The sequence below is a fragment of the Sarcophilus harrisii genome, chromosome 2 (genome assembly GCF_902635505.1).
Source record: "Sarcophilus harrisii chromosome 2, mSarHar1.11, whole genome shotgun sequence".
Taxonomy (NCBI): Eukaryota; Metazoa; Chordata; class Mammalia; order Dasyuromorphia; family Dasyuridae; genus Sarcophilus; species Sarcophilus harrisii.
The window spans coordinates 229,774,253-229,801,993 of NC_045427.1; the positions used below are offsets into that span (position 1 = coordinate 229,774,253).

Below are 27,741 nucleotides of genomic sequence, written 5' to 3' on the forward strand. Positions count from 1 at the left end.
AACCAAGCCATTCTCCAATTGACAAATGGTCAAAGGATATGAACAGACAATTTTCAGATGATGAGATTGAAATTATTACCACTCATATGAAAGAGTGTTCCAAATCATTATTAATCAGAGAAATACAAATTAAGACAACTCTGAGATACCACTACACACCTGTCAAATTGGCTAAGATGACAGGAAAAAATAATGATGAATGTTGGAGGGGATGTGGGAAAACTGGGACACTGATACATTGCTGGTGGAGTTGTGAACGAATCCAACCATTCTGGAGAGCAGTTTGGAACTATGCTCAAAAAGTTATTAAACTGTGCATACCCTTTGATCCAGCAGTGTTACTACTGGGTTTATATCCCAAAGAGATCATAAAGAAGGGAAAGGGACCTGTATGTGCACGAATGTTTGTGGCAGGTCTCTTTGTAGTGGCTAGAAACTGGAAACTGAGTGGATGCCCATCAGTTGGAGAATGGCTGAATATATTGTGGTATATGAATATTATAGAATATTATTGTTCTGTAAGAAATGACCAACAGGAAGATTTCAGAAAGGCCTGGGGAGACTTACATGAACTGATGCTGAGTGAAACAAGCAGGGCCAAGAGATCATTATATACTTCAACAACAATATTATATGATGACCAATTCTGATGGACTTGGCCATCCTCAGCAATGCGATGAACCAAATCATTTCCAATAGAGCAGTAATGAACTGAACCAGCTACACCCAACGAAAGAACTCTGGGAGATGACTAAGAACCATTACATTGAATTCCCAATCCCTATATTTTTGCCCACCTGCATTTTTGATTTCCTTCACAGGCTAATTGTACAATATTTCAGAGTCTGATTCTTTTTGTACAGCAAAATAACGGTTTGGTCATGTATACTTATTGTGTATCTAATTTATATTTTAATATATTTAACACCTACTGGTCATCTTGCCATCTGGGGGAGGGGGTGGGGGAAAGAGGGGAAAAATTGGAATAAGAGGTTTGGCAATTGTCAATGCTGTAAAGTTACCTATACATATAACCTGTAAATAAAAGGCTATTAAAAAAAAAAAGCATTCAAACTCTCCTGTGGATAAACCAATTCCTATGGGTTGGCTGTGTTGTTCAAATGTACATTTGCCTAAAGGATTATTTTATGGAGAAAATGCTCACATGGAGGTCAGAAGAAGTGATATAAGGACACTCTCAAGGTCTTTCTCTGAAGAACTTCAGAATTTATTATGTGACATGGGAGATACTGGCAAAGGATTGCTTAGTATGGAGTGCCTGAATCAAAGAAGGTGCTGTGCTCTATGAGCAAAGCAGAATTGCAATAGCTTAAAAGAAATGTGAGATACACAAATTTAGAGACATTTTCACTCCAAATGTTCCTATGGATTATTTGTGCCTGACTCGTGGTAGAGCCTTCCAAGCTCATGTTTGTCTAATCAGCCATAATCAGACACATTGTACCTTAACCTAAACAGAGTAATATCATTTTGGTCCTCATCAACCAGTCTTTGAGCTATTAATAGCTTTGACAAAAGTCACCTCCATCTCATAATGAAATGTAAAGTAGCGCATTAGTAGTGGTATTGCAATGAAATCTTTAATAGATTACCACATATTATTTATGAAAATGGAATTTCACCTTTTTTTCCCCTCATAGATAATGTTCTAATTATCATTTAGTCAGTGAAGAAAAGTGGAAAGAGCACTAGAAGTCAGGATATTGAGAGCTAAACTTGGATTTGACACTAATTTGTTATAGGTAAGTTATCTGAGTTAGTCATTTTACCTCAGTTTCCTCCTCTGTCAAATATGGGAGTCTAACTAGATTTGATTGAGTTTTCTTTCAGGTCTAAAAATAATATGGATCTAGGATCTTAGATTTAGAATTGGAAGGAATCTTGGAGATCATCTGGTCCAATCCCCTAATTTTACAGCTCTAGAACTGCAATCAATCCACGAAATATTTTTAAATATTTATTTTGTATTAGGAGTTGTGCTAGACTCTGATGATACAAGTAAAAAGGACAAATCAATTTGTGCTTGTCAGAAGCTTATAGTCTAATGAAAATGTATGGAAGCAATTTTAGAAATCATCGAGTCCAATGCTTTTTTTGTACAGATGGGAAACTGAGAATGGGGTGAAAGGACTTGCTTAGGTACATACAGGAAGTAGAACTGAAAACAGAAGCCAGGCTACCTCATTTCCAATTCAACATTCTAGTCTTCTGAGTCTTCATCTTAATTTTTTGATTTCTAAAATAGGCATACCAATCCATGCACTATATTCCTCATAGTGGTAATGTGTCCAGTGAGATAATGTATATAAGCATTTTTCTAATCTGTAAAGAGTTCTATAAAAGTTATTGTTCTTCAGTCCTGTCCAACTCTTCATTATCCTATCCCATTTGGGGTTTTCTTGGCAAAGATATGAGAGTATTTTAACCACGTCCTTTTTTCTGGCTCATTTTACAAATGAGGAAACTGAGGCAAATACGGTTAAGTGACTTGTTCAGAGTCACACACCTGTAATGCTGGAGAAACTGAGGCAAGATAGAGATTAGAGAGTATTTAATAATTTATTTAAAGGGAGAGATTTACTGGGACCAAATGGATCCATGGTTTGGTCCCAGGGTTGAATGAGACTATCGTCTCCAAGAATCCAGCAAACAATGTGAGTTCTCAATGAACTATATACATATTTCTCAGACTCAGGGGGTAGATTGAGACAGGGGTGGAGTCCGGGTGCTGAGAGCAGGCATGGGACTCTGACAGGGTGGGGTGAGCCACTCAAGAAGGGAGGAGGCATCTTGACAAGATGGTATCTGACATTCCAATAGCTTGGGATGGGGAGAGGCATTCCGATATACTAAAATATAAGATCTTTTATCCTTATCAAATATTCTGATAAAGAAGAAGGGGAGGTTTTGCAGGACTGAGCTTTGAGCTGATAATTATAAACTGAAGCAGAACAATTAGAGAAACTGAGTCAGGACTGGGTCAGGATAATTAGGGAAACTGAATCAGGACAATAAAGGAGAACTGTGGTATAACACTAGGCTAACTTTGATCTATCTTCCTGACTTCAGATCTGGCACTCTGTTCATTTCACTACCTAGATGCCCATATAAAGGTTAGCTATGTTTATTGTCATCTCTAATTAATAGTGATAAGAAAGGATAGACTGTGATTTCATTGGACTTTAGGGAACTCCTGGGAAGGAACTTCCTTTACCAATAGAGATCATTCCCTGCTCTGAAATTAATACTCTTAGACAGTTGCTAAGATATCAGCAATTTATCCAGGGTCACTTAGCCAGAATGTGTCAAAGATGGGGCTTGAATTCAGGTCTTCTTGACTCCACCTCTACGATAACAAACTGTTTCTCTCAAAAAAAAAATGATAATAATCTATTACATTAAATCAGATGAATTAAATGAGAAAGAAGCCATTATTGATGTTGCTTCTGTTCCTGTTGATAATTTAGTTACTAGAAGGTGTTGGGGGATTCAGAAGGTGAGCAAGGGCAGAATTTTTTTTATTGGGGGGATGTAATAATAAGGTTTTTCAACCATTATTCATGAGAGATAACATGAAGTAATGGTGGAGTATAGGACTGTAGTCAGGAAGACCTAGATTTGCATGCTAGTTCAGTCACTCAGTCATTTTCTGACTTTAGGCAAATTATTTTACCTAAGTTTTTTTCTCATCCTTAAATTTAGGGTAATAATTACATCTCTCTTGGAGAAATGCTTGAAATGATCAAATGAGATAATTGATAAAGTGTAAATCTTAAAGTGTTCTATAAATGTCAGTTATTATTATTCCTATTGAAGTGTGCCTTACTATCTAAGATACATGTTCCTGAAAAGTATAAAAAACAGATTTTTTTTTTTGAAGTGGAAAGATATTTTAAGTTTACAAAGAGAACTCTACATAAAAGTCCTGCAGTGGTTCTTTTTACATAGAATGGTGTATATTTAACATTCTCATCACTCTTTTCATATGCCAGACTTTCTTAAATATAATTTTTTTTTTTACATTTATTTTCAAAACTTTGAGTTCCAGATTCTCTCCCTTCCCTTCTCCCTATCCCCTACTCCCTTATTTAGAAGGCACCTATGAAGTTATACAAAACATTTCTATGTTACATTTTGAAAGAAAACCCTCAAGATTAAAAATAAAGTAAAAAAATTACTTCAGTGTACATTCAGACACCATGTATAGTTTGTAAAATGATCACTAACAAAACTTATTTACTAATAAGACAAAAAGGCTCTATTCTTATATAGTTCTGTCTGTTCCCAATGCAAATAGAGAATAACTATGTCTCAAGTATTTTAAAACTTCATTTTTATTACAGTCTTTCCCAAGAGGCCAAAGATGATAAACAAAAGCATTTTTGGATAGTACAAGTATAATTGTAATTATGAAAATAATATGTTGTCATTGCAGAGAAAACACAGAGTTACATTTATAGTATGTGCAAGTTCATGGATGTGAAAACTTTGCATTTTTGATAGTTCGGGGTATGTCATTTACTAAAAGTGTAAATTTTATTGAATGTCAATATGTTTAAAGGAAAAACTAATAATGGGAGCTTATATAAATAGCATATAAATATAAATAAGTAAAGTTGGCTTACTTTGTACTATGTGTACAATAGATATTTTGTACTTTATAATCTCATTTCTTTTGAAGAGTTCAAAAGCTCCAAAGAAATGTAGCATAATTAAATCTCAGTATAATCCTTAAATACAGTAGTTTTCAAAGTGTGTTATGGGATGGCATACCTTTCTTCAAAAAGTGTAGGGAATTATAAGGAGCATACACATGCACTTTTGAGAGAATGTATAAATCTTTTGACTCTCATAATGAATGCATTGATATTTCTCAAAATAAAATATAATAAATGAACAAAATGTTTGAGAATTATTATTTAGGCACACAGGACCTACTAAAGTCTCATTGTATAAAAGGGGAAATTGAAGGAAATTAGATTATTTTCCTACAGTCATGAATTAAACCTTTTTGGGCTGAGACAAGATCTAAGCTCTCCCTTCAATCTGACAGATCCCTAAATGAACTATTATCATTATTATAAAAATAACTCAAAGGAAAAAGTGATTTTTATTTTAAACAAATAAGTTTAATTTCTTGACTTATACACTTTTCCCCCCAAAAAAGTTGTATCTTTTCCTATGGTTACAAACCACAAAGCAAAAAAGAAAAGAAATTAGCAAATTCATGATTTTTCCAATTAGACTTTTAAGGTGAATTATCTGTTTAAAGTAATAATTTCTGAATTGGTTAAAGATATATGAAAATATTTTTCAAAACATTTCTAACTATCCTTAAATTTATCAGGAGGGAGGTAGACTTAGCACACTCATGGGGGCTGACCCTTTAATTCAGAACCTTTTTGTATTGATTAAGTTATTCAATGATTATCTTCTAAATTGTGTCTATCATGGAAGGATAAATCTAGCTAAATTCAGAAAGTCTCATTCTCAAAATGTTGGACTTTGGATGATAGATTCTACCCTCACTTCTACCCCATGCCCAGAAATTCACACATACTGTCTTCTAAGGAACAGAGAGGTTGTAATCAGTGTTGTATTTCCCACACAAATGAAATTATGAGTCCTTGAAATGTTGAAGCAGTCTATTTACAATAAAGGGGTAAACTGAGTTTTAGTTCATGGATTTAATAATAGTTTTTTCTGTCCCAGATATGACTTGATCTTCCATTGTGAGTTATATATAGTGTCTTCAGGGCAGGGAGATGTCCCAGATTCACCCATCTGAAGTTCAAGATCCCCCCAAGGTAAGGCAAAAATAGTTGCCATCTTCTATCTGGTATTCTCATGACCTTTCATCCTCCTTTTCCAGGTCACAAGAGAATTCCTAGTATTAGATAGAAAAGTTGACTCACTAATCACCAAGTTAAGACCAGAACGAATTCAAGTCAGAGCACCTTTAGACAATAAAAATTGCTTTTAATCACTACTGACCTGATATAGAGATAAAATACCCTGTATTCCAGCATTCAATACAGTTTCCTGAGTTGGTTATAGTAAAAATAAATACTATCATTCATATACAAACTAGAGGTATTAAAAAGACCGTATGAGAGAAAAGAATATCCATTCAATGTGAGGATGAAATGCCCTTGGATTCCATCTGCCACTCTTGAAAGTAGTCTTTCCATTGCTCATCTAGTAGTGTGAACACCAATCTTGAGCATAAGCAAAAAAAAATGCTGTTCTTGACACTTGGTGGAGAACCTGAAGAATAATTAGGCTGCAATTACAGATCAAAGAAAAATATTTAAATGAGGGGAATGTAGCATAAGCTAGTAGTTATGATTTTATATGCAACTGTTCATAGATCATCAAGAATTGCCACTGACTTTTCCCAAGGATGCAGCTTATAATGACAGTATATTTTACTTTCCTTTCCCCCTTTCCTTCCTCCAATAAAAAGTTACAAATGGTTGTAATCCTTTTGATCTAACTCTATTTTCTCACTGATTAATAAAGTCTTCTTAGAATGTGACAAATTTAACCAGGGTTCAGAAGAGATAAGAAATAATGTGTGTTTATGTGTATGTGTTTTGAGTGTGTGTTTTTGTGGTGGTATTGGGAAGAGGAATGAAGCAAGAATTTAGTCTTAGCTGAAGTAGTTTTCCTAAAACTCCAAGTTTACTTAATAAGTAATAACAGTAATTTCTATTTATATAAAAACCATAATTTATACTGCTTAAAGATTTATGAATCATTTCCCTTACAATTCTATAAGGTAGGTAGTATGTGAGAAATAACCACTTTTTAGATGAGGGGAACTGAGTAATTCATTTATATGGAATATTAAATTTCTCATGTGTTTTCCTTACAATCACCTTTGAAGAAACTGAGGTTGAGATGATCAGTGATTTCCAATAGTCACAAAACTGGTAAAAGAAAGAACTAGGGCTTGAATCTAAATTTCTTAATTTCAAGTTCAGTGTAATTCCCAAAATTTGCTAATCAGCTTATTGCTTCATAATTGGTAATTAGCAAAGGGACCTCAAAAAACACACAAATAATATGGTACAATGGAAAGAATGCTTGACTGAGAACCAGGTCTCTAAGATTTTGTCTTGTCTCTGGAAGGGACTTTCTGTGTCATCTTGTTCAAATCACTTTTTCTTTTTGTCCTCAGTTCCTTTATCTGTCCGAGTCAGTTGAACCAAATGTTCTAATGCCTGGGACTGTGAAATAGTTTCTACAAGTGTCCCAGAAGTGGAGAAAACATGTAATTCTGGACAAATAGAGAGGAAAACAGGTATCTGAAAAGCCAGTGATAATCAGTATACAAAAGGATTGGGGGGGGGGGAGGAGGAGTGATACTAAAGGAATGGGAGAGTAGAGTAATGGGCATGAAATAATTCATATTTCTGTGAATTCACAAAGTTCTTTTTCTTGAAGCAACTCTGTGAGGGAGGTCATATAAGTATTATTATTTCAATTTTATAGTCAAAGAAATAGAGACTAAAGTAATTTAACATAAGAGCACAAATTTAAAGCTGTAAAGGACCTCAAAAACTATTAAATCCAAACTCATAATTTTATAGATGAGGAAACTGAGACTCAGAAACATAAAGTGATTTGTCCAGAGTCATCTAGTTCATAAGTATTTAAGCAGGACTTGAACTCTGATCTTCTTGAAACCAAAAACTTTTCCAATTAAAAGCTATAATATTTGGAGGCGACATATTTAATATAACCCAGATTAATAAAAATGGAAAGAATTTTGAATTTTGAGTTAGAATATCTGTTTTTTTTTTTTTTTTTGGCCCTGACTTTGACACTTGCTAGTTTTGTGATCCTGGACAGATCATCCTCCCCAGCACCAACCTCAGCCTCAGTTTTTCTCTTCCTGTTAGTGATGATAATTACCTCATCCATTCTTTACTTCATAGAGTGGTGATGAGGAAAATTTTATGTTTAAATGGGAATTATTGCCATTATGTCAAAGCTCAGTGCTCCTCCCATTTCATGGAAGAGAACATGATGGTCACTCACCTGAAGCACCTCATCGAGCCAAGAAAGCTATGGGAAGTTCCCGGTTGGGGACCAGAATGCCCAGATGCAGCACTTCCACTGGCTTGTTGTCTAAGGCTACAATGTCATATTTTTGTACAATCTGAAACACAAAATGACAGAGAAACGGAATTATCCACTTTTATTTTTTTCTTGAAGAATTATCTAAGGTTCATTATGATAGAAATTCTTGAGCAAGAAAGATGTGTCAAGAAGAATATTTTACCGAGCAAAGAGCCAAATGTAACTGGAGTTCAGCTAAGCGTCGCCCAATGCACATCCTCTTCCCAATGCCAAAGGGAAGGTGAGCAAAAGGATGGATTTTCTTCTTTTCCTGAAGCCAGCGTTCTGGTCTATACTGACTCCAGTCTTCAAAATTTTCTTCATTGGATCCCAAGAACTGAGTGTTTAACATTAAAACTGTCTAAAAAATATACAACATTCACGTTAATCAGAAAGGAAGGTGTTGAGGAGTAGTAAAAATATTATTACCATCACCACCATTACCACCACCACCACCATCACTACTACTACTACTATCATTGTTACTACTATGACTACTATTACTACTATACTGCTACTACTACTACTACTACTATACTACAAGTAGTACTATTACTACCACTACTACCATCATCACCACCACCACCATCACCACTACTACTACTGTTACTATTACTACTACTACTACTATACTATTCGTAATACTATTACTACCACTACTATCACTATTATTACTATGACTACTACTACTACTATACTACTAGTAGTATTATTACTACCACTACTACCACCACCACCACCACTACCACCACCACTACTACTATCACTATTACTACTACTACTTACGACGATTACCACCATGACAATGAGGACTACTACTACTATTACTACTACTGATAATGCATAATTTAGTTTTTTCAAAATGTTTTTTCATAACAACCCTCTCAGATATGTTGTATAAAGTATTATCCTTTTTACAAAAGTAGAAGTCAGACTTCAGAGAAGTGAGATGATTTGAACTAGGGTTCACATAGCTCGTAAGTTTCATAGAACACCACCAGAGCCCCTCTGATGCTAAACCAAATTTCCTCTTATCAACATTTATACATCTAACAATTGATATGTAGCCTCTCTAAATAATAATTTTAACCTTCCACATGACAATTTCTCCTTTCATCTGAATTGCTGTCTTCCTAGAAGGCAGCTGTCAGAAGCTCTGTCTGTTTTGCTTTAAGAGTCCCTTTCACATCAGCACTCAAATTCTACTCACCCCCTTGGGTAGTGCATAGTCTCCAAGAACTGTATCTTGGTCAAGAGTCCTAGTTGTAAATGGTATAGATGGTGTTAACCTAAAAAACAAATTTTGGTTATCAAAGTTGGATAGTTATAATTCTTTTGTATAAGTTAATTTAATGGAATTTACAGCACATATTGAAAGCATGATATAAATGATAATTCTACTTTTTATATTTATAGGAAAGCACAGTTTACTACAGTTAGCACTTAACAAAATTCACATCTTTTCATTAGATTACATTACACATTACATTACATAACATTACACATCTTTTCAGTTCAGCAAATTTCTCTAATACTGGTAAAAATAATTCTAAAATGTTGTCCATTTGGGACATGTCCACATTTTTAAAAAAATGACAAGATTTTTAATATATTGTTATTTAATTCAATTATATAGAATTTTATATGAACTTAAAGAAGGATGGAGATAGTTAGAGAGTGATAGAAAGTCATTATTTTTATAGTTTAAGTGTTCAAAAGCTTATGTAGCTGTCAGTTGATTTGGATTTATGTAACCAAAACTTGGAACATAAAAAAGTAGTGAAAGTTCACATTACCTTTCACAGATTTCTGAATATCAAATTACATCACTTTACCATGAACCTAATTTGAAGTATAAGTGATTAAATTCTACATCAGTTATTAATAGGAATTAGATTCTGATCAAATAAATCAGACAGTGTAGTATAGTGAAAAGATAATTGACTTGAGAGTTAAGGGACTTGGTTTCTAAACTAGTATTTGTCATTAACTTGCTGTGTTACTGACTTTAGGGCCATTGTTTCATCTCCCTGGGCCTAAAACATGATCCCAGCTTTATTCTTCAATGCTCCCAGCATTCCTGAGAGCATTATTATTCTTAATTTGAATTTAGAAATTGAGGATAGAACACCTGTGACTTGCTCAGCCTTTCATGAGCAATGGAGCCCAAGAATATGATCAATGGTTTGTAGGATTTAGAGCTAGGACAAATCTTAGGGATCTCACTGTCTTGCTTGATATTATGTGAGTAAACTGAGGCCCAGAGAGATTGTGACTGCCAGATCCATACAGTGAGGAAGGAGCTGAACCCAGGCTTTTCTTCTTTTTTTTTTTAATTAATTTTTTGGGTGCTAAGTGACTTGCCCAGGGTCACACAGCTAGTAAATATTAAGTGGCTGAGACTGGATTTGAAGTCAGTCAGTTCTTCCTGACTTCAGGATCACTGCTCTATCCACTGTGCCATCTAGCTGCCCCAATCCAAAGCTTCTGATTCCAAATCCAGTCCACTTTTCACAATGCCTCAAGGTTACCTTAAATTCTGTTTTCATAAATTAACTTTCATTTTCTAATCCATCTGGAGTGCTCTGGATATGGGAGAGATAGAAGATGGATGAAAAAGGCAAAGGAGAAGCTATTAAATCATGAGGCAATAAACAGAAAGGAATTTCTTCCACAACCTAGACAATTAAGATTATGTTTCTGGCAGTGGATGTACATATTTTACCTCATTGATTCTTTCAGGCAGGCTTTTAAATAAGGCAGATTTTTCAAGTCCTCTGCATTGGGTGTCCGTTGATTGGGCAAAACTCTCTCTATTTCTTCAAGAAGCTTCTTTTGCACCCGGGGATTTCGAGATAAGTTATACAGAACCCACAATAAACTGTTAGCTGTCTGAAATGCAAATAAACACTGTCATGGAGGCAGGACATTCCATAGAAAAAAACCTGAGTTCTAATTCTGCCTCCAACACTTATTTTATAAAGAGCTTTGCAAACTCTAATGTGCTTATTATCTTAGCATCACGGGTTTAGAACTAGTAGGAATCTGAGAGTCCAACTTCCTCATTGTACATATGGGGAAACTGAGGCTGGGAGAGGGAAAAGATTTGCCTAGAGTCACACAGATAATTAAGTGGTAGGGCTGAGATCTGAGGCTACATCCACAAACTTTTACTCTTCCACCTTTTATACTACATTGTAGAGCCATGAGTAGCTGCATTTAAAGAGCTTGCCTTGAAGCCTTCTGCTGTCAGAACCTACTAGATGTGATAGAAAGTTTAGTTCTTTTTGCTGCAAATTGCATTATAGAAATGTCCAGTTTTAAGCAAAAATAGGATGATTTCTCACCTTTTTCATGCATTTAAAATGTGGTTCAATTCATATATCTTTGAGGAAAAGCATCTGTTGTATAAATCAAGATATACTCAGACCTTAAGTTGTAATTCCCTCCCCCCACATTCTTCCTATTTACAACTGATAGAGGTCTTATAAAATTAGGAAGGGCTGTGCAGTAGGAGGTGGGGATGGTGGAAAGATATGACAAAGACTGATTGCTTATTGGCAACAGATAAATAAAACAATTTTATATTATATTATAATAAAAATGAAAAATAATAAAACTTTATAATAAAACTTTATTGAGCTTTAAAATAAAGGTTTGCGTATGGAGTAGAATGACAGTCAGGTGGCACAATGGATGGAGTGTCTGCTTGGAAGCCAGGAACAATTGAATTCAAATCTAACCTCAGATACCCGATAGCTCCCTGGGGGAGTCACTTAATCTTATTTGCCTCAGTTTCCTCATCTGTAATATGAGTTGCAGAAGGAAATGGCAAACTACTGCAGCATTTTTGTTCAGAAAACCCCAAATGGGGTCACAAAGAATTAGACATGACTGAAACGACAACATATGAAATGGTATGGTAGACAAACAAGCTAACACTGAAGTCAAAAAGCCCTGGCCTAAAGCTAGGCTTAAGGTTCATTTTTGACATACATTGGAAAGCCATTTTATTTCTGAGAGTGACATTTCTCTAGCACTATAAATTATAGAATAACTGCTGAACCAGACTGATAGGGGGTATTTTCTCACTGGGAGTCCCTAACATCATTGAAATCATAGGTCTGGGCAATATAATTAGAAAAAGGGATTACCTTATACTTAAAATTCAATGAAAGTCCATGCAACAAATTTATTAAACACCTAACTGTGAACAAAGGACTACATATAAAAAACAATCTATATAATTAAGGAGTTTGTGATCTAATAAATTCATTAAAGTTTTCTCTTTTGGCTGTAAAAGTTCACTTTAGGTACATTATTTCTTCTTTTCCTTAATTTCCTCACCTATAAAATGAGTATAGTTTAATTATATTATTATATACTTTTATTATAGTATTTATTAATAATAACATTATTATATAGTATTATTATTGCCTTCCTCACATAGTAGTCTTGAGGAAATCTCTGTGCTACTTATATGTGAGCTGACAAAAAAAAAAATCCAGCTTTTTCTCATCCCTTAGGAAGTTCATTCCTATATAAACAAAAATGTTGTCTTTAACCACAGTGCCTACCAAAATATGAAATTCTGACTTCTATTTATTCTTAATAAAAACTTGTTTCATTTTTTAAAATGGCATCATTTATTTTTTGTCTAAAGTTAACTGGACAAGCAGGGAGAAAATGGCCCAAACAGCCTGTCCAGCCCTTTGCAAAAACACATGCCAGGTTTTGATGACCAGTTTCTGTGAATGGTGTGTGGTGTAAGGCTGCAGTAGCTAAATTGGACAATATATTCCCCTGGAAATGGTCAGAGTGATCTCTCTAGAAGAATGAATATACTCTCGCCAAGTGCCATATACAGTTCTCTGAAAATACATCTGTGATCCCCAGACCAAACAGCACATTGGGAGAGAGCTCAAAGGAAGCCAGATTTATTATTTTTGGAATAGGAGGCTTTGATGGCAGGTTGTTTTAAGTCACAAGATTCTGGTGGTTACAGCTTCAAATAAACTTTGGTGGAAGGCATTATTGTAATAGCCCAATTTGCAAAACAGGAAGAAGGCATAGCCACCACATTAGATATGCTTTCAAATTTCTCAAATTTACCAAATGTGACTTTCAGAATAGCAAGGCCGAAAAAAGAAACAGATCTAACCATATCAATAAGTCCTTCGCCACAAGTACTCTCCAAGGTTTCCAAAGGACAGATAACTGTAGCCTTCACCAAAAGCATCCAAGAAAGGCTGCACTTTTCCACTGGGACCTGTCCTAGGAAACCTCCTCAGACCAACTGGCCTGGACACTGAGTATTAGCTCTAGTGAAAAAAGAATGGATCACAGGAGGACTTATGATTTTCTTAATCCAGGCACCCAGCATTCTGGAGTCCAAAACTGGCAATTGAGTTGAATTTACCTTAACCTGGTAACAATTTTCAGAATCGACACAGTGGGAAGGGCATAAATACTGTCTAAGGATAAGTGCTCAACTATAAAAATGAATTAGTGTGAAATCTCATTTCAGTTAATCTGAAGCATAAGAAACTAGAATAATATCTTAAGCTCCACCAAGAGATACAATTCTACCACGCACCCTACCTTTTCTATAGGAGAAATATTATTTTTGCAAAGGAACACAAAACGAAGCAGAAGAATGAACAAAAAAATCTCCATGTGTTTTGCCCAGAACTGAGAAAGAAGAAGCAATGTTGAATTGGAGAGGGATGCTATTATGATAATATTAACATTAAGGGATAAAGTCTAAACTTGTTATTTCATTAGTATAGAGAATTCTTGCATGAGGAAATGACCTCTCAGGTAGGTCAATATCCCTTCCACATTTAACACCTTAGAGAGTTATCTAGCACACTCAGAAATCAAGTTGCTCAATGACAAACAAATAGTATGTGTGAAAAACATGAGTAAAGCCAAAGGCTTTCTGAGTCCTAGAATGGTTTTTTAGTCACAATACAAGCACTGGTTCTCCAGTAATAACAATGACAATAATTTTTCATATCTATGTAGCACTTTAAATGCAGCTTCAATATTTCAAGAATTTGTGGTTTTATCAGTGGGGTGCTCACTTGAATATTAAAAATAATAATATTAAGAACTAATATTTATATAGTTCCTATTAAGCACTATTCTACTAATTCAGATTATAATGCCTTTATCACTGTAGAAATTAATGAAATTTGTTTTTGCCCAAAAATTTTCAATCCCAGGCATTGTGCTTAGAAATAGACATCCAAAGAAAAGCAAAACTATGATTTTTGCCCTCATGAAATTCATCTTATGGTAAAGGATATAACATTTAAACAATTAGGTACATACAGAATGTCTACAAAGTAGATGGAAGGCAATTTGAGAGTGAGGAGAGAGCACTAATAATTGGGAGGACCCAGAAAGGCCTCCTGAAGGTAATTGGGATTTTAGGTGAATCCTAAAAGAAGCCTGGGAAAGTAAAAGACCTTTGTGAGGAGGGAGAGCATTTTAGGGACGGTAGACTTTCACGTAAAGGCATGGAGTCTATAAGAAGCTCAGCATTGTTGAATCACAGAATAATGAATGGAAGAGAATAAAGAATAATAAGCCCAAGAAGTTAGGAAAAGACTAGGTTATAAATGCCAGAGGATTTCATATTTTTGTATGTTATATTTATAAACAAACATATGAATATATTTTGTCATATCTATAATATTTTCTATCTTATCCTGGCTATAATAAGAAACCACCTCGGTTTATTGTGTGTATTATTTACATAATTTTGGCAAAGATTAACTTTGGCAACTAAATGGAGAATGGACTGAATTTGGGAGGGTATCGAGGCAAGGAGACCAGTTAGAAGGCTATATTGGTAGCTTTATAAAATACATATTAAATAGGACAAAAGTTCAGTATTTAAAATATTATTTACTTTCACTAAAAGGTGAAATTTTTATTCGACACAGGAGTCAATCTTCATCTTCTGCAGTGGTTCTTAACAGAGGGTCTTTGAGGTTTTGTTTTGTTTTTTTTTGATATTTTTAGCTGTATTTCAATATAGGTAGCTAGGTGGCGTAGTAGAGTGCTGGGCCTGGCCTGAAGGAAAAAATTGAGTTTAAATATAGCCTCAGACACTTTCTAGCTATGTGACCTTGTGGCAGTCACAAACTACTGTTTCCCTCAATTTCTCCAAATATAAAATGGAGATAATAATAGCACCTATCTCCTAGCATTGTTGTGAAGCTAAATGAAATATTTGTTAAGTGTTTGGTATGCAGTAATCACTATATAAATGCTAGTTATTATTATTATCTAGATGGTTTCTTTTGTAAAGTCAGATATTTGATTTTATGCATTTAATATTACTATTCTAAGGGTCTACAGACTTGTTCAGACTGCTAAATTGGTCCAAGACATACAAAAACCGTTAAGAGCTCCTGAGCCACTGAATTCATGGTAATAGAACAAAGCACAACAAAACAATCTGGTAGGGCTAGAGCATCCATGTGACTGTCCAGTCCATATATAGAAGAGACAAACGGGGCCTTACCGTTTCTACTCCACCTAGCTGGAGCTCTGTAACAGCCGCAATCAGTTCCTTTTTGGAAAGCTGATTCTGGTGATAAATATCACAAAGAAAATCCTCACTGGGATTTTCTAAGTGTTTTTCCAATCGATTATTGATGCATAATTTGACTGTTGGAAGAGGAAAGAAATGAGAGAAATGAGGTTATACAATTATAATTAGGGTAGGAGAAGAGCCATCAAATTAAAATCTCAACTCAAGATATTCATTGCAGCAGAATTTAAATCAAATAGAGAATAACAAGTAAGGCAATGGAGAATGAGAAGATCTTTCAACTCAATTCAACAAACATTTTAAGGTGTCTACAGTATTATCAATAAATCAAAACATTTAGGATGCTTACTATACTCTGGGGACTGTGCACACCTGAGAATGAATCTGAACTTCATTCTCCTGCTTCCTGCCTCCCTTTTACTCCCCCAGTTTCAGGGTAGATGTTAGGGAAGGCAAAGCTGACAAATATTATGTATGTGACTGGGACTGATTCTTTTGCCTTGGTCATTATTTGGGTCCTAATTCACTCAGATTGAATGTAAATAGCAACCTTTTCTGCTTTATCAGAAACCCTGAGTCTTCCCCTCTAAGATTTATTTATTTATTTGTTTAGTTTTTTTTTAGACTAGATGAAAGAGGAGATTATTTGTCTCAGTTGCTACCCAACCTTAATCACTGAATGGGACTAGACCCAGTCAAAGTGAGACTTGTTGAAGCCCTTAATTTAAAACGGCCAAGATCTGCCATTGCTTCCAGGGCCAACTCTAGTCATTCTGATCTGTGGCTACTGGACCCAGAAGGCTCTGGAGGGGAAAGTGAGGCAAGTGACTTTGCACAGTCCTCCCTCATTTAAATCCAACTTACTTGCTTAATGTGGTTTTCTTGAAAAACAAAGAATGAACAACAATATAAACTCATAGATCTTGAAGCTCCTCAGAGGCCATCTAATTCAATACACTTAGTATAAAGATGAAGGAGGCTCAGGAGCTTTAAATAGGTTGCCCAAGATTCCACATGTAGAAAGTGCCCAGGTGGGGGTGGAGCCCAGGTTTTGCCTCCTCAGTCATTGCTACCACCTTGACATGTTGCAGGAGATTTGATTACAGATTTGACTGTATTCATTAGAAATGAAAGCATAATGATGAATATGGAAGTATGTTTAAAAGAATTGCACATGTTTAACCTAAATTAGAGTTCTTGCTATCTTGTGGAGAGGAGAGGGAGGGAAAAAGGGAAAAAAAATTGGAACACAAGATTTTGCAAAAATGAATGTTGAAAACTATGTTTGCATGTATTTGGAAACATAAAATATTATTAAGTGGGAAAAAATTGTAAAGAAAAGGAAGAAATAAAAGCATAACCTAGTTACCAGATACTAGTCCAGACTAAAAGAGATAGTGTGACCTTAGAGAGGTTTCTAGTGTACGTTGGAGATGCAAGAAGTTCTAGACTCCTCTTTTTCATAAAGGGAGCAAATCTTAGGCCTGTCTATTCAGCAAAATAGTTAACATAATAGGAATAAAGAATAATTCAGCTGCAGAAGGAAATCTTCAATTTTAGGTGCTATTACTATCCCTACTTACAAAGAAGGAAATAGGCTGACACAAGTTGAGAATTTCCTAGTCTAATATGTATGTCTGAGGTAGGATTCAAACTCAGCTCTTCTTAACTCCAAATCTACTACACCCCTAATAAGGTGGATAGAGAGCTGATCTTATGGTCAAAAAGATTTGGGTTCAAGTTTTACTTTTGACACATACTGGCTGTGTGAGTGGGCAAGTCACTTAAGCTTTCAAAGTTTTCAGAAATTCTTGAAGATTGCCAGTTGTGGAGAGCTTTACCTGAACTGGTAAAGGGAATTTCCTGACCTGGGAGTTTCCTATACCAGTGAAATTGCAAATCTAGTCCCTATCCCTAATATGGTTATAATAATCCATGTATTTGTTCATTAAGGTCCTACACTGATTCTTCCTTATAGGATACAGAAACAGTGGGCTCTTGAAGGCTATGCCAATAAAGTATGAGTGCTCTTAGGACTTTCCAAGCTAGAAGATCTTAATTACAGACCTAGACTAGACTATGCTTGGGCTTGTCTATCATTTGAGGGTTCCCCTAAGAAAATACACAAAGCACATCATCAGAAGGTCATGGAATTTGGAGTCAAGATAACTTAGAAGTCATTCAATTCAATTTCTCCACTTTAATGATGAGAGCCAAAGAGATCAAATAATTTGTTGAAGGACACAAATAATAAATAACAGAAGTAGGATTTGAGGCCACGTCCCCTGACTTTAAATCCAACATTCTCTCCTATAACAACATATTTCTATTCTTCAGGCACAATAATTCATGAAGAACATTTATTGAGAGTGGTGAGTTTATGGTTGTTTTTTCCCCCAGTGGTGGGAATGTCCATGTTGAAGCCATATAAAGTCTTTCAAATATCCAAATATTTGGATATCCTATCTCACAAATTTTCTATAAAGATTAAATGAGATTAGAAGAATCTTTGAGACCACTTGTTTTATAAATAAGACACCCAAGGCCTAGATTTGCTTGGTTCTTAATTGTAGAGTTGGACTTCAAACTCAGTTCCTCCAACTTACAGGACCACAAATTTAGGGCAGAAAAGGACTTTAGAAGTTACTTGGTCTGATATCCTTTTTTAACAGGCTAGGAAACTGAGGCCACTGAGTATGAGAGACAAAGTTTGAATGCCCCCTGTCTCCAATCATAGCATGCTTTCTACTATGCCAGGTTGCCTTACCTCCAAATCCTATTATTTTCTCCTGTGAAATGCTGTCTCCTCCATTTAAAGAATTTTGTAACAGAATTTTTGTAACATGATCTGAACGTACATTCACAGTATCACTAAACCTAGAAACAGTTATCATTTTTGAACAGGGTTATCTGGGGTGGAGAAGGGAAGGTAAAATCTATTCTATGACCTAAAGGACTCTACATTGAGCTACATATCATCGTTCCTATGGAAGGTTCTGCCGCTATGATGGTGTAAAATTCCAAGGAAAGGCAGAAGATAAGAGAGAATTGCCTGAGTTAGGTCAGGCCTGTGGGGAAGGCTGGGCAAAAAAGGGAAATAACATCTTCAACAGAGTCACCCAAGCCGAGTCTGTCAGGAAGAAGATCTAGTAAGACTTTCTTGAAGAGCAGAGGACAAATACCAATATAGACTCATAGATCTTGAAGCTCCTCAAGGGCCATAACAGGGAAGGACCTTCTCACCTGATTTAAAAATATTGTCCCAAGCCTGAGTGTGCATCTGCCAGACCTTGGTGTTCAGGGTTTTGTGAAGCTCTACTGGGGTCACCATCATCCTTCCAAAAGTGCTCATCATCTGGGAGAAAACAAACACATTTCCGTTCCTTGTCCTTCCAAAGAAAACTAGGGCATTATGCATCTTAGTGAAAACCTACCCTTTCAAGAAATGGAATGGATTTCAGTGGGCATATGATCACAGGAGAGGGTGGTTGAGGTAGTATCTGTAATTCCCTTAGTACAAGGAATTTTTATATGAGAAAATTCTCTCTACCAATTCAGGTCATCACCTTCTCAGAAAATGACCTAGTCCTAGAACAGTGGTGTCCAGTTCAAATAGAAGTAGTTCCCCACTGGCTGCATATTGATTTAGAAAAGTCAAATTAACATCATCTATATTGTATTGTATTCTTATTTATTTTGTTAAATATTTCCCAGTTAAATTTTAATCTGCTACCGGCCTGGAGACTTGAATCCAGGCTTCCCTGACTTCTTTAATTTCTCTCTTTTTGTGCCTTTCTGCTTCCAGAAATCAAAAATTTAATAGAATTTTTAAAAAAGTGTGCTAAAATTGAATCCTTTCTAGATTAAAGCTCAAAGAATCCTTACTTTAGATCAGTTATAATTAAAAACAATCAATCCTTTAAAATTCTGAAGTTGGTGATGTTGGTTTTATGTCTTCATTCCCAAACTTTCCTCTGTCCTATTTTGAGAATAGATCTAGATATGAAAGGGAACTTCAAGGCCATCTAGTCCAATTCTCTTATTTCTGAACCCACAGAGATTGTGACCTTGCCAAGATTGTCCTGGTAGAAAGTGGCAGAGATAAGATTTGAACTCAGATCCTCTGGTTCCAAATTCAGAATTCTAAGTACCATATCATACGTCCTACAGTGACTAGGGGCCCCAAATAATATGGAATAGGATTTATTTTCTGCAAAAGCTTTTGATTTGGTAGATACAATAGATTCAATAGATTTATTTCAATACTTCACATTCAAAACAATTAAGAGATATATAATTTCCTAATGTGATTTGGCAATTTAACTCTACCCAGGAAAACCACACATCAAACATATTCTTACTGTTTTGATGGATGTAATGAAGTTCAAAGCATCCTCACTGGCATTGTCCTGCAGCAGTCCAAATCTCTTTTCATACAATACTAGGCAAATACCTGTTATTTAAAATGAGCATGGCTGTCACACAATAGCAACAACTCTGAAGTCTGTTATTATCTGGTCATTAAAGGTACAATTCTTGTAGAATCATTGGTTTTTCTGAGAACAAAGAATCCAAAAAGTCGATGACCTGTCATGGCCTAGTGCATATTAAGGAAAACAAGGTGAAGGGAGTGGTAGAATCTGTACAATTAAAGGGCTCATCTCATCTCTATGGCAAGAAACCACCCTCTCTTCTAACATCCTTACTTGCCTAGAAACTCCTGGCTGGAATAAGATTGCATTTAGGACTCCCATCATTTATTCCGGGTGACACTTAAGATGGTAGTCAAAAACAATGAAAAGCTGGCTCACTCTGATGTCAATAACTCATCTTTCATGATATAGTCACTTTTCGATCCTTCTTTCAACACAGCCAAAAGGAATTCTACTCAAAGGAAAGCAGAAGTCACATCTTTCCTATGACTTAGGAGACACTGAAATGGTTCTCCAGAGGAATTGAGTTGAGAAGTTAAGGAGAAAACATTTTTATTCTTTTTTGTAGTAATTCAAAGTTCTCATTCCATCAGTTTCTACCCCTTCACTCATTCCCTGCTAGCCAGAAGGAATAACTCCCTCCTTGGACCTTGCAGAACACTTGGTAACTCTGTTGGGCACTTAACCATGCTCAAAACTGAATTGGAGTTTTAACTATTTGTGTTTTTGTTTTAGTTCTTCTGTTAGGACATTCTTGAGGGAGAAGGGCTAAATCTTATTCAGCTTTCTAAAGTGTTTATTACAGAAACATTTATAGAATAGAAGCTTAATAAATATTTGCTGAATTGAAATTAATAATTCTACCATTTGTATAACACTTTAAGGTTTGCAAAGGGCTTTACGAATATTAATTCATTTGATACCTACAACTTTGGGAAATAGGTGATATTATTGTGTTTATTTTACAGATAAGGAAATTGAGGCAGATTTGCTCAGGGTTAAGTGTCTTGCCCAGGCTCACAGAGCTAGTATATGTCATAAGCTGAATTAGTCAAATCTTCTTGACTCCAGGTTCAGAGGTCCATATACTTTATCATCACCTTAATTCTATGTTATTTAAAATTGGAGTTCTTAGCTTTTATAACTTTTTACCTTAATCTTTTGATAACTTTATTTTAATATAGTTGATTTCCTTTGTAATCTTGTCTTTATTTTATCTATTTTAAAACATTATTCTGAAGAGTCCATCTGTTTTATCAGATTGCCAAAGGGTACACAACACATAAAAGAACTAAGAACTAAGCATATATCTATGTATGAACATAATACATAATGACAGATAATTAGTTTTTCTAAATGTTAGTGATCATGAGCATACTCATTGGCTGGGATATTTATATAATGGAAGGAGCAGGATAATCTGACCTCTATGGTCTCAAAAGGTCTTTGTCCTATCACTTTAACCAAAATAGAGTACTATTAAATATTTCTCTTCAATGTCAGTGTCCCATGAGATAACCAGAAAAAGGACATTCTTGAAAATGTAGTAATAGGAAATAATTTTTTTTATGGTGCTCTGATTTACCCATAACAACAATAACCTGATTAAAACATAAAATAATAATTGTATTTATAGTCACTCTAAGGCTTAAGAAGAATTTGTTTTTCATAATAACTCTGTGAAGGAGATTAGCCAAGTGGGTCCATTCTGCAAATGAAGAAACTGAGAGAAAGGAAAATTAAATGATTATCCCAGAGTTAAATAGATGACAAGTGTTGAAGGCAAGACTTAAATCCAGGTCTTCTGACTTGAAGACTGTCTTTCTTTCCACTATCAAAGAATTATCTTGTTGATAGTTCTATCTCAATACTGAAAATCAACATGTCTCTGTGAGAGGCAGAAGACAGTGATTTCTCTCTTCCTTTATATATTATCCATTACATGTCATGCAAAACAGACTTACATAGAATTTGGATTGGAACATGCACATAGGCTTTTCATGTAGGAATGTGTACCTTCCCTTTTTTTGTATTATCATTTTAGATTTGATATTATATCCAGTATAAATGGGCATTTCCAATAAAATAACAAAATTTAATTCCTTAAGCTTTCCAATTTCTCCAATTTTCTTAGAGAATATTATAGTATCAAGAGCTAAGACGTCAACTTTTTTAATGGAAGAGCAACAGGCTAAGAGAATAGATTAGATGATAGGCAGTCTTAGGTTTGGGACTCAGCTAATTCTAACATTAATTCCTTGATATTGGATTAAGTATTTTAACAGAATCTCATTTTTCTCCTCTCCAAATTAGGAAAAATACTTTTTTCTATTTGCCTTATGTCTAGTAAGATAACATTTGTTGGTTGTCTTCCAACCAAAAAAAGTTCTGTGGCAGAATACATGGCTTAAAGGGATGGTGCTGAACTTGAATGCAAGAGGATCTGAGATAGAATCCTACTTCTGACATTTGCTAGTTAGGGGACTTTGAGCAAATCACTTAACAGCTCTGAAGTTCAGTTTCCTATCTACTAAATGGAGATAATAGTAGCACCTGTGTTTGATCAGTAAAAGGGTAAAATGCAAAAATGTACATAAAATATTTTGTAAATCCTAAAATTAGGTAGTGTAATTAGCAATAATATTACCAGATCTTTAGCTCTTGAAACTCGTATGAAAAAAAATTCTTTAAAAACTTACTTTCAAATGACCATTTGTTCAGTTCACTGTACAAGTTTTCAATTTGGCCATTTTCATTACAGAGATCATCTATTCTTTTCATAAAGTCCACTAAGACCTAAGAAAAAAATACACATGGAAAGAATAAACTATTTATGACACCATAAGCTTACTTCAGTTATGTCATTTGATACTCATGAGATTTTCCTTTTTCCCCCAAAGTAAACTAATTATGTATTTCCATAAGAGCCCACCTTGTTGCCTAAACAAATCTTGTCATCTGGGACTTCTAAAGATTTCCTGCAAATGTTTCAGCTTTTGATCTAAAAATGATGCTTGCAATTTAAGAAAGGGAAAACATTGACTCTAATCTCAATGGGAATTAGATTGTTAAGGGATAATCATCCAAACGGGGTAGTTGGCTAAATATTCCTAGTGTTGTGATAATTTTAACTATTCTGAGGTCTGCCACTTCTTTATTTAGAAAAGAACTTCCTGTAGATCTGATCTAGTAGAAGAAACCCTGAGCTGAGAGTCAGTCAGAGGATCTGAGTTTTAGTTCAACTAGTTTTAGTAATGTGGCTTACTTGCTGTAGAACTGTGAGCCATCTTTCTAATCTAAGATTTAATTTCTTCCTCAGTAAAGTGAGGGGTTTATTATTGTTGCTCAGTCATGTCTGACTCCTTGTGACTTCATTCAGGATTTTCTTGGCAAAGACATTGGGAATGGTTTGTCATTTCCTTCTGCAGTTCATTTTACAGGTGAGATAATCCCGAGACAAACAGGGTTTAAATGACTTGCCTGTAGTCACACAGATACTAAGTGTTTGAGACTGGATTTAGATTCAGGAAGGTGAGTCTTCCTGATTTCGAAGCTCAGTGCTCTATCCACTGTGTTACCTAGCTTCCCAAAAGAGATAAGTTGCCAAGATTCTGAAAGTGCATGAACAAATCAAACAAAATGTCCACACCACAGTGCTACAACCACATATTTGGTGGGTGGCAAAAGAGTCCCTTAGTTACTTGCTTACATTGTATTTAACAACATTCAAGTACTTTTTCTTGGAAACATGAAGCGAGCTTTCATGTAGCTGGCATTTCTTCATACACTGATATCTCAGCCAGAAAAGCCTGGAGAAATCACTTCAGCACTTAAATCTGAAAACTAAAGTTTTCTCTAGAGTAAATTGTAAGGAAGAGTACCTTGGTGTCAGTTCTCAAAGTTTTATTATTTAAGGGCTAACATTTTTCTTTGACTTTATTGGTATAGGAAACTCTGAGTAAAGAGAGTATCAGTAGTACTTTTTCTGCAACTTAAAATATAAAAAGATTGCATTTGTCACTAGAAGTTTAAATGCTTTACCCAGATTCATACGATCAGTATGTATCAAAGGCAAGACAACTCATTGCTTCCTGACTTTCTATGCTGGGTATAGGTAACTGGTAGTGAAGTATCTAGAATGCTGGGCCTAGAGTCAGGAGCTTCAAATACTTACTAGCTGTGTGACCTTGGGCAAATCATTTAATTTCTATTTGGTTTAGTTTCCCCAACTGTAAAATGGTATTTGAGAAAAGCACTTACTCACCAGAGTTGTTGTAAGGAAATTATATTTGTAAAAAATGCTTAGCTCAATGTCTGTCCATTTGTGTCTATTTATTCTACCCCCCCTCCCCATTTCATCCAAGGACTGACATAAAATACCTTAAAATAAAGGTGTCTTCTTAAATTAAAGACACATTTATTTCAGTTAGGCCTAATTATTTATTTTCCTGAGCATTTCTTAAAATGCATAGGATTTAAATGAAACCTGCTATAAATCCAACAACTTTTAGCATTATCTCTCTGGAAAGATGATGTATTCCAGGTTGTTCATCCTGAGTCCTTTATATGTTGTCTAAATCTATTCTACACAAAGAGGGAAATTGATAGAATTTCTTGGAGAATGTGAGATAAGAAAATAACTTCTGCATAAATTACTTGAATATTTTTCAAAGGTGTTTGAAGGAAAAGAAAAGAAGGCTTTCTCTTTCTCTAAAAAATTGGTCTCATTTCCAAAGCATGCCTTACAGATCACAGTTTTGTTTTCATAAATTTCTCATTATTTCCAAGAGCACAGGTAAAGGAGCAGCCTCAGTAAAAAATACCTCATTGATTTTCTCATCCAGCTTCATAATTTCTGTGGGCTTCATGAGCTTTTTTTGAAAGACACTCCTTACTCTCTGCCAGTCTTTTCCTTCCCTGGGAATAAAAAAGAATATTATTTAAAACAAAGGCAGGGACACTTCTAAGTCTAATAAGTCACCACTTATACAGATCAAATCAAACAGATTTAAAGCAAATTATCTATATTATTTAGACAAAAGCTTAAATTAGGCAGCGAATTTAGAAAGCATGATTTAATGAATAAAGTTCTACAGAGTCAGGAAGACCCAAATACAAATCCTGACCAGATTCTTACCAGTAAAGTGATCATAAGCAAATCACTAAACTCTCAGCCTCACTTTCCCTTTTTGTAAAATTGAGTACCCAACTTACAGGGTTTTTGTTGTTGTTGGCTCAAATGAGATAAAGTAGGTAAAGTGCTTTTATAAACTTTATAAATTTTAAGTAGAAATATAAAAGATGTTGTTTTATTGTATTTGTTATTTCCCTTTGGGACCCACTTTGCTTAGGAGGATGGAAGAACATACATTCATGGTCTAAAAATGTACTTGGGTGAGAAGTCAAGAAAGTCTGATTCAGAGATGATGTTTTCCTCTCACTTTTTAAGCCAAAGCAGGAAAGGTACATTAGACAGAATTGGGAGGCAAAATGTCTTGGGTTCTCCTAAAAGAGCCTATTCTTTGCAAACTCAAATAATTCCAGTAAGTCTTTCTTATAGCCCTCTGTGATGATGTAACCTTGGCCATATCTACTCCAAATAGGTGCTTCCTCCCTCCTGATCTTTTTTTCTCTTACCCATAACATTGTCATGAGTTTGCAGGTGTTTCCAAATGTGCCTCTGCAGTTTTCTCTTCTATTTTTTCCCCTTAAGATCTGGAATTAACAATCTGTCCTTAGGTCAATTTTCTGCAAGATTCTGCAGATAATATGAATTTCCTATTTTTCCCCCTACTTCTAATTAAAAAGGAATCAGGAACCCTACTTGGATAGTTTCTTTCAGAATGTTCCTTTCCATGTCTGGAAATTCTTATGACTTTGGAATTCAGGGTTTTAGAGTTTAAAACAACTTCTCACTCTTTTGTTTTATAGAAAAAGAAAGAAGTCTAAGAGTGATTTTACTTCATATGTAGGGTTTTTTTTTTATTGTTTGTTTGCTTGTTTTGTTTTACTATGGACTTCCTTATGCCTGCCTGACCGTCCCTTGAGAATCTTCAATAAAACCCTAGCTTCAAGAAATAGAACTAGTTTTGTCCTTGATGCAAGGGATAACCGACTCTTATTGGAGTCTCCCACTTACAGAATCAGCAGCCCATAGCCCTCGTTGCGATAATCGCGATAGGCTTTCCAGGGTTTGATTTCCAGTCGCTGGGGGTATCTGCTCTCCTTGCGGTAGAGTGCCTCCAGCAAGCACGGAGAGCCCAGGTGGACAGAGTCGAAGGAGCCCAACTTCATGCGGAAAATCTTGCCAAACTTCTTATGGTACTCTGCCTGGAAAAAGATTTGAAGGGTGTGAGAAGGAGAGGGGAAGGAGATGATAGGGGAGGGGGAGACAAGATCAGGAGCACTCTTCCTGTGCTGTTACCCAAATATTCTCCAAAAGAATATCGGTTCTCTTGTCTCTGAATCTTGAATCTGAATCTTTGCCTCCCCTTTCTCCGACTCTGACTCTATTTCTCTATTTCTCTGTCTCTCTGTGTGTTCTCTCTCTGTGTTCTCACTTTCTCTCTCTCTCTCTGTCTCTGTCTCTCTGTTTGTCTCTCTCTGTGTCTCTCTTTCTCTCTTGTCTCTCTGTCTCTGTCTCTCTGTCTCTGTCTCTCTGTCTCTTTCTGTCTCTCTCTCTCTCTCTCTCTCTCTCTCTCTCTCTCTCTCTCCTCGAGGACGAGAGAGCACAGCCACCCTGGAAGCTGGAAAGTGCTAAAACCCTTGGGAGCATAGCTCTGAGCTGGCAGGGAGGAAGGAGGGCAAGGAATATGGGGAGAGGAGCACTTACCAGAGTATCATGCTGCTTCTTCAGACCCCCCTTCCAGAGGATTTCCAGCAGACTGCCCAGGAGGGGCCAGTTGGTTGGACCTGGCAGGGCAGATGCGGTCTGCACCTCACTGGATACCATCACAGGGCAGATCGGTGGCACCTCGGGAGGCTGGGGGCCGCACGTGGAGGATGTGACAGCTCGAAGAGGCTGTCTGAGCTCACTGATTTGCTTCATGAAAGCAGCAACATAGGGGACTTTCTTGATGGGCGAACTCATGGCTTCCAGGGACAGAAGTAGTGTGAATAGATGAGACGGAAAGTAGTGTGGGTATATATGTGTGCGGATGTGTGTCGGAGAGAAGTTAAAAGTGTCACAGGAGCTGGAGATGCGGATCCAGAGAGATTTGGGGAATTGAGGAGAAAAGCATGAAATTGGGGTTAAACAGAGAAGGAACAAGAGAAGAAGAGGAAGAGCCAAAGAAGTTAAAGGTATTTAGAGAAAGATGCTCAGAATTGGTGCAGCGACCAAATTGCAGCTGCTCCAAAGTTCAGAGAGAAGAGGCGGCAGGGCTGCAGTGCCGGCGGACAGCTCTAGTCAGAGCGCGCTCTGCAGGCGTGGGACTTCTTTGTGGTCTGTCTGCTCCGTCTACCTTCAGATGTCTGCCTTTGGGGCTGGAATCAGGATATGCCTCCAGTGTTGTGGTGAAGGATGCTGCCGCTGGCGCTATCGTTTTCTTCCCTACCGGGACGACTCCTATGACTAGTAAAGGATGCACTGGT

General features: G+C 35.9%; 1 protein-coding gene across 2 annotated transcripts; it reads right to left on the reverse strand.

The window, feature by feature from the left end:
* Positions 1–4,065: 4,065 nt before the first annotated feature.
* Positions 4,066–27,741, reverse strand: LOC100916072 (1,25-dihydroxyvitamin D(3) 24-hydroxylase, mitochondrial). Of its 2 annotated transcripts, none has more exons than XM_031951656.1 (12): positions 26,981–27,741; positions 26,288–26,478; positions 24,972–25,065; positions 22,848–22,944; positions 20,077–20,168; positions 18,959–19,070; positions 15,686–15,831; positions 10,874–11,040; positions 9,359–9,437; positions 8,312–8,509; positions 8,068–8,188; positions 4,066–6,288 (listed from the first exon to the last, which is right to left on the reverse strand). In XM_031951656.1, exons 1-11 carry the CDS (start codon positions 27,236–27,238, stop codon positions 8,078–8,080), a joined length of 1,545 nt encoding a protein of 514 aa, XP_031807516.1. In that variant the 5' UTR covers positions 27,239–27,741; the 3' UTR covers positions 4,066–6,288; positions 8,068–8,077. The 2 variants fall into 2 exon arrangements, with proteins under 2 accessions (XP_031807516.1, XP_012395157.1); XM_012539703.2 differs by having other exon boundaries at positions 4,067–6,304; positions 26,981–27,739.